The sequence below is a fragment of the Lactuca serriola genome, chromosome 5, assembly GCF_051521515.1.
Source record: "Lactuca serriola cultivar US96UC23 chromosome 5, Lser_US96UC23_V15, whole genome shotgun sequence".
In the NCBI taxonomy this organism is placed as follows: domain Eukaryota; kingdom Viridiplantae; phylum Streptophyta; class Magnoliopsida; order Asterales; family Asteraceae; genus Lactuca; species Lactuca serriola.
In genome coordinates this window covers 218,273,580-218,287,106 of record NC_136412.1, presented here as the reverse complement: position 1 = coordinate 218,287,106, position 13,527 = coordinate 218,273,580, and the positions used below count along the sequence as shown (strand labels likewise).

The window sequence follows — 13,527 nt, the reverse complement described above, 5'->3', positions numbered from 1 at the left end:
CGTGGGATATGAATGTAGTTGTCATCAAGAAGACAAAAGATCTCAATCGTCTTAGTACTGCTGAAGTAATTGAAGAGCTTGACGCTTTAAAGAGTTCTGTAAACCTTCCGGTCAATGAAGTGTCATGTTCTCATTCATGTGAAGTTTCATGTTCTCAATCATGTGAAGATACAATTAAATTTCTTCGGGATCAAATTGATTTATTTAAAAGAGAAGTTGAGGACCTGCGATATGAAGGATATCAACTCAGGAAAGGACAGAAACCCCTGAAGGCTGAGTTGGAAGCAAAAACCAAGGACTTTAGGAAACTTCAGGAAGAGTACAGCAACAAGTGTGAAAATTATGATCATGTTAAGAGACAACTTGTTGTTGTAACTGAAGAACTTGACGCTTTAAAAATTAAGTGTGGAAAAACTGATGTCAGTTTCAAAAATTATACTGCGTCAAGTCAGACAGTCGAGTCCTTATATGAAACCCAGTTAAGATTCAAAGAAAATCAAAACAAGGGTCTAGGGTATGATAGTGTACCTCCTCCTTATAATCATAACTACACATCCATCCCTATAACACAGGACGAAACTGACAGGGAGCCACATCTTCGATATGGAAAACGAGCTGGATTTGTGTCAGGAGGAGTTATTAATGTTGAAAATATTGATGTTTCTGTTACATGTGCACGTAAAGTAGCAGAGGATGAGAACAATGAGAGTTCTTCTGAACAAACAAACGACCCCTTGAACTCTAAATCTGTTGCTTCTAATCAACCCGTCGTTGGTAAATACAGGCCACCATTTCAAGCTAAACAGAGTGCTTGTTGCAACTGTGCATGTGGGAACAACAAGAGACAAGGCAAGGATACGCCACCAGGGGCAGGAAGAAACAACTTCACAGTGAAGAAAAGGACTTGTTTTCACTGTGGAACACCTGGACACATTGCCAGAAATTTTCCTAATCGCGCATACATTCCCTAATATGCACAAGGGTGGCAGAACGCACCAAGAGGGAGATACTCCAAAAGAAACCCCTCAAGGTCACGTTCAGACCATGATGACTGGAATGCACACAAGGCCAAGCATCCAAATCCCAAGGGCAAGAAGGAAATGTCAGCCAACAAGCCCAGTTCAAGAGATGCTCCTGTGAAGCCAAGACCAGTTAGGTCAAAGTCATCTCGGCAGTCGGATTCAAGTTCCAAAGCAAGTGCCAAGGCACCCATCGGATCGAACAAGAAATGGGTTAAACCCAACTACAAATGGGTTCCGAATGCTCAATCTCCCAAATCAACTAACAATTCTAATATTTCTATGTATTCTGTTTGTGATAAACAGGACATGTCATGGGAGAGAGTAACGTGCAAGGATGACAAAGGTCGACCCAATTTTAAAATGGACTGGGTTCCAAAGACCAACTAATCCCGCTTTGTGTCAGAGCAGCTATGGAGGCATATCATCAAACTTCGATTTGTTGGTAGTGGCTGTTCCAGATACATGATAGGGGACATCTCTCAACTGTACAACATTCAGACCTTTGTTTGAGAGTATGTGTCTTTTTGCGGGAAACGAAGAAAAGAAAGGATCACATGGGGTTAGTGCTTAATGATATGAAGAATTTTCGGATGTGTTCTGAGATTATGCTTGTTGTTCTCAGACCTTCTGAATGCAAATTCAATCAGTGACTTACGGTTTGCGTTTTCTTCTCTATACTCTTGAGTTTATCTTACTCTGATTCGTTTTAAAGACTAATTTTTGTTTTATGATAGTTTAAATTTGCGCATTTATTTTCGTTTCTCTCCTATGCACAAATTTAGGGGGAGAAATAAAAACAAAACAAAAATTAGAAAATTTTCAAAATCCAAAAACATTAGAAAATCAAAAAATCAAAAAAAAAATTGTTGGTTATGAAATGTGCTGCTTGAGGGAGATGTTTTGGGAAGTGATATTATCAAGTGATAACAGGCAACCTGAGTCTGCATAACGTACCCGAAGTTGAAGGGTTTATGCTCTGGTTTGATGCGTCAGTAGGCACGAAAAATTTTAAATGGACATGACTAGGCAGAGTTGAACTTAGGAAATTTATAGACTTGACAAATCTTGACCTAGTTAGATACGTTCAGCCTGACAATATGACGCTCGGATAGGTTGAGCAGGGAGATATATATGGGAATCTACTCGTCACATTAATTGAACCCGTACTTGGAACCGTGGTTTAACTTTTCCTCGAGGTGCGGATTCTGTCCTTAATTCCAGTTGGATTGGGCGACTGGTAAATTCCGATAAATTAGGTCTGTAGAATATCATTTTCTTTCTTTCCGTCTGTTAGTCATATGTTGTCTCCTTTGCGTGACTTCCAATCCGACCTGGTACACAACATATGCAACTCTATTTCTCTGCAGTATATATATATATATATATATATATATATATATATATATATATATATATATGTGTGTGTGTGTGTGTGTGTGTGTGAAATACTTCTTATTTGTTAGCCATATGTTGTCTCCTTTGTGCGACTTCTAATCCGACCTGGTACATAGCATATGCAACCTTCTTCTTCTCAACCCCTCTGCAGTAGTTAGCAATAGAATTCTGAATCTCTTCTCTCTCTGCATGGTTGTCTGCTCACCCGGTGTAAGGAGTACTCTGGAAGTTCTTGATGGTTGGGGCATATCAGGAAGCGGGAAACACGTTCTAGTACACTTAAAAATTGAACACATACAGATTGTCTGTAGATCTCGCTGCTCAATTTAGGTGGACAACAATATCCCTGATCGTCGTCAGCTGAATGGTCCTTAAGATATAGTATCTAAGAAATTAGGATCAGATATAATATCTAGGAACTTAAGTTCACCTTGTCTTGTAACAAATAGTATGTCCTAAATTTGTCACAATTTTTCGTGTTTAAGTGGACAACAATACCGACGATCGACCAGACAAATATGTGAATATGAAAGGTACCGACAAGTGGATAAAGGCTGTCTAAAAACTTTGATCCCAAATCACTCTTAAAGTTAGATATCATTTTTATTTTTGTTAAATTTGTCATAGTTTCTTCTAATTTAAATATTAGGGGAGAATTAAAAATTAAAAATAAAAAATTCAAAAATCAAAGAAAAATAAAAAAAATTAATTAAAAATCCAAAAATAGTGTTATTTCTGTTTTATTTCTTGTTCAGAAAAATAAAAAAAAATCCAAAAAATATTTCTGTTTCTGTTTGTGTGCTAAGTTTTCTTTTAGTTTTGTTTTGTCTTGAAAAGTGATTTCAGGTATAGATAAGACTCATGGAGTTTGTGTTGAAGATTTGAGATTTCTGAGCCAAAGCCTCGTCCGTGAGCATCGAAGAATTCTCATTCGAAGGAGCAAGAAATGAATACTATTCTTTCGACATTCAATCTTTCAACCCCAGAAGCAAGGTGAAGCTGAAATTGAAGATTATGTGACGGATTGCATTGAAGCCTCCTCAATCAGTCTGCTGCTATCTTTGTACCTGCTGAAATGATCCAGAAGATTTGTTCTCTCTGAAGATTCTCAAGCTGAAAGCGCTATCTTTCAAGAATCAGTACATCAAGCCTCCTCACCCAACGTGCGTTCAATGCCAAATTATGAAGAAAAGCCCAACTGCTCAAGATGAAGTCATTCATTGAAGATTCATCAAGTTCATCTTGAAGTCGTGAAGAATTTGAAGATTAATGCTGAAGCCAAGTTCCCAATGAAGATTATCAAGAAAGCCAACTACTTTTTAGGGGGAGCTTGTTAAGTCAATTAAGAAAAGAAAGCTATAAACCAAAGGGGAGATTGTTGGGTCAAAATATAGTTTATACTTTACTTTTCTGGGCAGTTGTATTTTTGTGTAATATTTTATGAATTTATGGTCTAGTTTACGGCTGAGTTTACGGCCGTAAACACCTTACGGCCGTAAACTCATTTACGGCCCATTTGTTTCCGGCCCATGTTCCCTTGTATAAATAGAGGTGTTAGGGTGAGGAGTAGAGATTGATGAACAGTAGAGAGTTTTCGGCCAGAGAGAATAAGGAGCGTATGTGTGTGAATCTTTTGTATCTGGAACGTTAATTCATATCAATTCATACAAAGATTCATACTATCATTCTTCTCCTTCTCTTCTATTTGATCTGACATCATCCGTTTGATTGGGATTCCGCACCATCAAACGGATTTGATTGATACACAGGCAGATTAGGGACTTACAGTAATTTTTCATCACACCACTCAAAATACCCTCAATCTTGATCATTATATGAAAAATAGGGACAACAAAAGTAATGCCTAAATGGGTTTTATCAATCTAAAAAACTAAAAATTAGCTTGAATGGCATAGTTGCATATATGAAATGGTTGATTTATTTGTTTAAATGTGTGAGTTTGGGAGAATAGTTCATCGCCATTATTCTTTTGAATAAGTGTTTGAGATTGGTTGTCTGCAATCCCAAAATGTAATTTTTGTTAGGTATATGTATTTTAAAGAGACATAACGTTCATCCAAAAAATTTCATTTCATACATACATGATGGTCATGTTTTAAAATGTCTCAAACTTGTTTATAAAAACAAAAGCTGTCATTTTTGTGCATATTCTCTCTATTTTTCCATGTAATACTCTTTCTTTAGCATTTATGTATTTGACTATGAAGATCAACTTTTGGAAATGATGACTTTTTTTGAACGACGAGATACTCCAAGGTTGAATTTTATGCGCTCCGAGCCTAATATCACTCCATTTTGAAGTGTTTACATGAGGAATTTTATTTATGATGTCATAAACAAGATTGGTCGAGGTTCTCTTTCAAAAAAATTAATAAAAATAAAAATAAAATAAAATTGGTTAAGGTTGTCAAACAATTTTCCTTTGTAGTTACTCTTATATATTTGAAGGATAAGTTTTTAATTCAGGTCGTATTAGTTGTACAACTGCCAGTTTCTGAACAGTTGCAAGTCAAAACAATCAGATCCATAAAAATATCACATGGATTCAAATTCTCTATCAAATAACTTCAAATCGAAACTATTAAAACTAAATGTTCCTGTAACAAAAAAGGTAAAACCTATACGTCTTTTGGAGGCTTTTACTTGATCAAGAATTCAATTCAATATACAACAAGTAAAACTATAAAAGCAACCGATCACCACCATCTCCTGCCACCGCACTGGTGGAACAAAGTTGTTGCAAGATCAACAACTATAATAACTGTCACTTGATATAACATGTTCTGTGTCAAACTATATCGTTACAATTTCCGCACCTTTATAACAAAAAAAAAACAAAAAAACAAAAACAAACCATAAATCCCACTACATCATTGTTACACATTCCGTTACATTCATAAACCTGTAAAATATAACATTTCAGCCACTTGTCCACCGGCGTTTCCGGGCGGGCCGCTCCGGTTTGGCCTCGGAGTCGGGTCGGGCTTCAGGCGGGCCCGGCAACGGTTCGTTTTCCATCTTTTTGATGGCCAAAGCTTCTTTCTCACTCGGCATCGGGAGTTTGAAGCGCTCGCTTCGTTTCTTCAACTTCTCAACCGTATCCAAATGCTTATTTGGATCCTCGCTCGTTTCTTTGTCTTCTTCTGGTTTTGAAGAATTATCAATGGTGGTTTCTTGAGGAGGAGGAGGCTTTGAGGAGGGTATTTCGGGAATTTTTGTGTGGGCCCCGTTGTTGTTGTCGGGTTCTTTTATTACACCGAAATCGCGATCTTTGTGGCTTGTCCATCTTTCGAGTTTTGAGCGGCCTTTTCTTGATTCTTGTTGTTCGTCTTCTGATGAGGCGTTGGCGTTGTGTTTTTTTGAAGATCTTCGTGTCACCAATGGTTGGTTTTGCTCAAGCCTCGCCTAATCAAACCAAATGGAAATATAATTTTTGAGCAAAATAGATAGTTAAGTTGATAGCGTATGTTTTTCTTTTTACAGTTTTACCCTCTCCTCTTCAACTCCTTTGAAGATCATATCATGCACATGTTTGGTAAGTTTAATAATAACTAGCAATAGCAATTACCAGCCACATCCAGCAAATGGTGGTTAAATCAAATCCTTGAGTGTATACGCACTATGCTCATGTTTACTTACTTTGTGGCATCAAACAAACATAATGTCAACTGAAACTACTATTAACTATTTAAACAGTTAAGGATGCAACAATTTTGTTAATAAATGAGAAAGTGAATATGTTGAATAAAACATTGAAGAATAGGACAGGATCGAAATTGAATGCTTATGTCAAAAAAAAAATATATGAAATAAAATGTAGATTTGATGCCCAAAATGGCTCAAAAAAGTAAAACCCTCTGGAAATTTAGATTTCTTTAATTTTTATAAGAAAATTTTATACATAACGAAAACTGAAACTAGATTATCTTGAAAATATGCAAAAGTTATCTACTCATGGAAATGGAGGGAAAAAAATAATAATAAGAGAGGAATTTTGTAACTAGTTATGACTTAAACATATGGATGACACATATTTGTTGGCTTCCCACAGTCCGAGACAACCAATTAGAGGCTAAGTAACATTAACATAAGGTCCTTTTTATGTTTTTTTCTTTTCTAAAAAAAGTAGGTATATTTATACTATGGTGTCCAGTGATTTACGTACCCGCTCACTTCTCTGACTGCTATGATCTTCTCGATTCCGTCTTGAACTAGCAACGGAAACGGAATTGTGGATTCCGCCATCACTTTCCTTTCCTTTCCTTACACTTTCCTTCTGCTTCTTATCTTGCACGTCTTTACCAGTATACCCTCTTTCATGCCTTGATATTATTCTTTCTTCATTACTATTATTATTATTAACTTTATTTCCATGTGCATATGGATCTTCACGTCCCCCACGATGTCTGGAAACACTTTCATTTTCAACTCCTCTATCTCTTCTACTACTTTGTTCTTTGAACTGATATTCTTTTTCTGAACTTCTGTAATCCTCCTTTACTCTGGAATGCCCCATTCCGATTCCTCCTCTATGCCCATCTCTTTCTTTCCACTCATCTCGTTCCCGTTTTTGCAACCGATTATTAGCATTACCCTCTTCTTTATACCTAAAAGAGTGTTGTGCTTGTGGTTCATCGTCTCTTTTATGTTGATCTAAATTATCATCTCTTTCTCTCTTGCGTCTACTTGTAGTGCTTTCTCTATGAACATGTGAAACTTCTTCTCTTTTGTCTGAAATGTCATGCCGAGTTTTTAATCCGTTTTCTGATGCTTTTCTTGACCGGTGTTCGTTTTTATCGATTCTTTCATTTTCCCGAACTTTATTCCGGTGTTCATCATGATTCCGTTTCCTTACATCTTCAATTCTCATTCTTCCAATATGTGGATCTTCATCTTGCCATACCCCTCCTCCTTCAGATTCTCTCCCTTTTTTCCTATCAAAGTTTTCGGATTTCACATGTGGCCGATGGGTATTCGGGTCCCACTTTCTATGAGAATACTGATCACTTTGGTGTCTTTCCTTATCTTGTCTTCTAACCATTCGATCGTCTCCACCTTGAATGACTTCTTGCTCCACACTATCTCTCATGTTTTGATCTGATCTTGCTTTGCTGTTTTCACTGCTTTTTCCAGCTTTTGAATCGTCTCTTTCAACAGAAGAATGTTTTTGTTTTTTCATTGTACGTCTACTTTTGGTATTATTATCATTCATGTTTGTATCTAAACCTCTTCCTTCTCTTTCCGTTGACTTTCGGTCAACAGCTGCAGTCTCATCTTTGATGGCATCGGTTTGGTCAAAGCTTGTAGGAGGAGATGAAGGAAGAGAGTTGACCTTCTTGCCTCTTGAATCTTGATGATCTTCAGCTTCTGTTTCTGAGTAATGTGAGGATACCCTTTTATCTATTGCACCTACCATGGAAGGTGGTCTTCCCGAAGATTCTCGTTTCCTACTGTTATAAGCTTGTGGTTGTGATTGTGGTCTATTATCAAAATGATCATTTTCAGATACAATGTCATCTTCAACCTCAAGGGATTCTCTGACATCATCTTCTTCAGGCTCATCATCATGTTCTGGAACAGATTCAGGCTCTGGAGATCTCTGCAACACAATCTGTTTACAAACAAAGTCAGATTCAGATTCCGATATTGAGAAACTGAAAAGTAGATTTGACTAAATTTGACCACTTGCCTCGATGATTGCATCAGAATCACGAACACGTGGTGGCCTTGTATCAATGGATGGAAGTCTTTCTCCAAAACCAGTTTCCACTTGTATTGCTTTTCCAGTTGGCTGTAGTTTCCAACAATGTCAATTAGTTATAGACTTCTGTTTTTGTTTTATGAAGGTGACATTTTAAAGTATGATCCTTTAAGGATCTTCAATTAGAAAAATCAAAAAATATTATTAATCCATACCAATTGCATTCGACCACGTGCAGATCCCTTAGCTAAGTCATTTTGCAAATCAGTTTTTCCCATGTTACGGTTTTCAGATATGTCATGGCCTGCTGCTGCTGCTAGTTCTGGTGGAAGATCCGGATCATACTCCTAAAAAAACCATAAAATAAGATTAAAAAATTGTTTCTTTATTATTTCTTTATCATCTTGACTTATATAAACTGCATGCTAGTATCTTTCAGAAGCATCACATACCTGTTCAGTCCTCCCACTTTCATAGACACGAATTTTGCTTTGCATTGTAGCCTCCAGCCTATGTTGTTCCTACAAACAAAAATATAACCATTGTTTAAATTATACATTGCATACTACCTATTAAGCTCCATATATGTTCATGTAACCAAAGCTTTCAGAAAAAAAAGGACAAATACCCACCAGCTGTTTGCAATATTCCTTCCAGCTTTCCTCATTCATACCAAAGTTGAAAAAGTCTGATACATCAATACCTTGAAGTCTCCAAGGCTTTTCCTCAAACCCATCAATGTCCACTTCAAATATAGTCCTAAAGACATAAAAGAATGGTAGAACTTAGTATAAAAGCATAAACTTATAACTCTAGTTATAACTTATATGTGATGTTTATTCTAAAAGGTTAATATGGTCATTTACTTATGTGAAGGAAGTGTGAAATCGAGTCCACTGCCAAATCCACGCCCTGCTCCTCCATTGTTTCCCCAACCCTGGGCCCCATAACCTGGATGGAAATTTTTCTGCATGGGGGCAGCATTTTTTATGCCAGGTGGACGCCATTCAGCCCTACCTCGACCAGCAAAAGGTAACATATTTGCAGGTGGACGAATTTGCCCTGGGACTCCTCCACTTGCTACAGGACCTGCTCCAGGCATTGGTGCAGCACCAGGTCTCACATACTACAAATTTTGTGAACAGAAGATTATAATATATCAAGAAATTGACACTCTCTACAGATACTTGCAGTTGCATGGTGATAAACAAGATTAGAATGCATAAAGTATGAAGAAATTTCCATCAAGGAAGAAAGTATTTTCATTGATCAATGTAAAGTGTCAGTACAACAATATAACCACTTTTAGTGGCAGTCCTGATTTAATCCTTGATACTAATGTGTCAAAAAAGAAGTACATTTACCATCTTTTTCTAGCTAAATACAAATCTATGGTACAATAAGTTACATGTGAGGATCACCCTACATGTATTACAGTTATCACTGACCTTGAACTGAGAATGAAACGGATGATACCCATGACTTCCGTATCCAACCTTCTGAGCAGCCGTAGCTCCGCCTACTTCAGGTCTCCCAGCCTCACCCCCCAGTAAATCTTTTCTTTCTCCCGCCCCTTCAGCAGCCTGACTAGGATCTTCGCCCCAATCTTGAAGATCATCCATTGGTGGATGATGATGATGATTTGGATCAGCATTACCAGTAACAATCACCAAATTGTCTCCGTCTTCATCATCTTCTTCATCTTGACCACCACCGACGTCCATTCCCATGATCCCACCTCCGGTGTTATCGTTCAACACAATTTGTAAATCATCCTCGCTGTCACTATCATCCCAGTCGTCGCCACCGCCCCCTTCTGTGCCACTGCGTTCCAAAACCCTAGCTCCAGAAGATGATAAACCCGGAATCAAAAACTCATCCTCCTCCCCGGCATCTTCAATCCCAAAATTTTCCTCCAGCCTCTCCTCCTTAATCTGCGAAAATTCGCCTTTAACATCATCCAAAAAATTTGGATCTTGTTCAAAACCCTTATCTTCTACTTTCACCAAACCACTACTACCCCCAAAAACCCTGCCTCCTGAATCCGCCGGCGGCGCAGCCTCCTCCCCCCAATACTTTTCATTTTTCTCAGCAGCTCCATCTCTTTTATTCAAATTCAGATTTGGACTAGGTTGATCGCATTTCAACTTCCCAGAATTCTTAGCGCCATAGAGAATCTCCTCATCATCGCTGGGAATTCTATCGTTGAGATCGATCGAACGGCTAGGCGGCTGCGGTATTGATTGTATCGGCTGTTGAGGAGGTGCAGACGACATCTGAAGGGGCTGGAGTACATCGGTGTACAGATCCCCGAATTCGTCATCGTCTTCCATTAGATCCTGATAGTACTACCACCACAAGGGTTTCAACAAGATCGTCACAATTCGTCGGGCTTCTTTCACAGAATTAGAATTCTATGTCAATTCAATTCATCGAAATCAATAGTTGGGCACCGGAATAATCACCGTTACGATGGTTTTGTAGGCGCGCGAGAGAAGAGACGGAGGGAATAGAGATGCCCTTCTTGCCGCAGTGGAGTTAGGGTTGATTTTTAGGGTTATTTCCAAACCATCATTTGAACGATTTTAGCTTCATATTTATAAACTATCGCCGATATCCAAGAAGTAGCATTTTTTATTTCAAAAAAAACCATATGATATTTTCATTATCAAATAGGGGATCCGATTTTAAATAAAAATCGTTCGATATTTTACATAACTACTATCTTAAATATTACTATAAGAGAAACCTTATGACATCATCTTAAATAATCTAGACCATTGATTGTATTTTAATCTTATTTTTTCATCATTAGATCAAATTGCTGACATCATCTTCCCCATATGGAATGTATTTAATTCCAATAAATGTTTTCCAATCATGAATCAATAACTTACATTCGTTGAAATGAAATGTATTTAATTCCAATAAAAGCTTTCCATATTTTACATCTTGAATTTTCAGTTATGAAGATTTTAATAGGGTCAATTTTAAAAACATATTACTAACAAATCATTTCAATCAAGGCCTTAATATCAACCATTAATATAAATCCGTTTATATTAGTAAATCATTAATATAAAATCTTTTTTTATTAGGAAATCATTAATACCGAAAAATCATATTCAAATTATTACATACATATACGATTCATCATTGAATCCGCGACTCACATTTATTTTCAATCGTTTCTTTTCTTCAAACCTTCTCCTACAGCATCGTTAATATTGCTTATAACTTCCATCATCATTCTCTGCTATAAACATTCGCTCTTGTGCGCTAGAAGGCCGGTACATTCTTTCGCTTTTATATTTTTTTCGATTATTTTTTGTTCCTATATCAAATGTATGTATTCATATATTTCGATTTTCTTTGTCACAAATTACATGAAATCAGTTAACTACTTTTCTGAAACTTTTCAAATAAACATGAAAAGATATTATGTACCTTTAACAAAACAAAAATTAACTATCTTGGGAACTGACATTAATTACGAAAATGTTACTTTTATATATTAGAGATGATTATGATTTTTTTTTTAATTTTTATGTCATAAGAATCCGGTTAATTTTGGCATGATTTTAAAATATCATTGAAATTATTATGTTTTTGTATATATCATATCAACCTATTTTTTTTATCTTTGTATAGTAACAATGAAATTTATTAATTTACACAACAAATATAGATATTTCAAATTTTGTAATATTATTATATCTTACAAAATACAACTCCCTCCAAAATAAATTTTCGTCAGTAATTTCATCCATAATTTCAACAAATTTAAATTTGTATTTTCTTTATATAAATTTTTTTTAATGATCCTGATTTTTTTTTCTCCAAAAGTATATCAAACATTTACGACTTAAATAATGCTTCCTTATTATAATTATTTTTTTCCAAAAGTATATCCGTTTAATGAGGAATTTGATATAATAAAGGAAGTGAATGTTAATTAAAATGAGATATATATTCCATAATTATTACATGAGTTTATTAAAAAAATTAATATCAAGGTGTAAACATTACACATTTTTAAAGTGAAATTTCAGAATAAATACAAACGATGATGTTGTACAATGAAATATAAAATTGAATAGACTGAAAAAAAAAACACTATTAAAGCAGTCAATCTTGAAAATAACATAGTTATGAAAAATTATAAAGTAAGATAAAAATTATAAGATATTAGGAGATTTGTAAAAAGTACATTTACTAAAAGCGTTACGGTTATTAGAAAAAATAAGACCGTTAAGATTATTGAAAATACAATATATAAACTAAGTTATCACAATAGTAATGAAATGTCATTATTTGATATTTCATATAATTGAAAGATATATCAAATTACATTGATGATATACTAAAATTATTCAAAGTTGCGCAAAAACTAATGCAAAATTTTTGCGAACACCAAATAAATAAGAACAAACATAAAAGCTAACATTTATATTTATAATCAATTTAAAATAAACCAATCATGATTTAGAAAAGAATCTTCATTGATGATATACTAAAATTAAATCTATATAACATTTAACATTTTATAAATTATATTGCATAACTTTATTTGAATAAATGAAATACATGTCAATATTTAATGCAATAGAAAAAACAGTATATTGGTTGTCAATATATGTTTAAATTAGGTAACATTATTATGCAATGAACGTCTAATTAAAATGCTTATAAATATATAAATATCATAACTATATGAGACGAGAAAAGTTGTTCAACTAATAAAACAAAAAATGATGTCTACAAAGAGATCTTTCAATGATTATATATATTTATCGTGTTCAATGTATTTTCTACACATTTCAATAATACCAATAACCATATATTTTTTTATAATCATTATAAAATATCTATAAACGATTATATGTTTTTTATGCGTTTCCCGCGTTTAACGCGGACTATAATCTAGTTAAATACGATAATTAAACCGGAAGTTGTTTTGTATTTGAAATTTAAAATAAGTGAAAATTATCAGAAAAAAAATTAAAAAAATAAACATGCGAAAAATAAATAAATTAAAATTACGTGTTTAGTTGTCAGAATCGTGTAACAGGTTAATTATAACAAAATGTTAAAATATGAAAGTTTAAACTGTAATTTATTAGAAATTAAAATTTGAAATTAATATATTTATTATGGTATATTTAATTTATGGAAAATAAATTAATAATATATTAAAAATTGGAAAATGAAAAATAAAAGTTCAATGGGATCTCCCTTGTCTCTCAGTCTCAGTTGCAATACTTGTACATGAAAGGCAGTGAAATACCATTCAATAGAAAGATGATTGAATATCTCACTTCAATACTGATCTATCGAACTGTATACCTATTGTATTGTCTATCTTAATTCGCTTAAAGCCTTACTTTC

The 13,527-nt window shown here is 34.7% G+C and overlaps 1 protein-coding gene across 1 annotated transcript; it reads right to left on the bottom strand.

The window, feature by feature from the left end:
- Positions 1-5,191: 5,191 nt before the first annotated feature.
- On the bottom strand, positions 5,192-10,721 carry FIP1[V] (FIP1[V]-like protein). The gene is made up of 8 exons (XM_079001667.1): positions 9,588-10,721; positions 9,006-9,265; positions 8,772-8,898; positions 8,592-8,660; positions 8,355-8,486; positions 8,128-8,229; positions 6,604-8,049; positions 5,192-5,843 (listed from the first exon to the last, which is right to left on the bottom strand). Exons 1-8 carry the CDS (start codon positions 10,470-10,472, stop codon positions 5,358-5,360), a joined length of 3,507 nt encoding a protein of 1,168 aa, XP_078857793.1. The 5' UTR covers positions 10,473-10,721; the 3' UTR covers positions 5,192-5,357.
- Between the last annotated feature and the right edge of the window lie 2,806 nt (positions 10,722-13,527).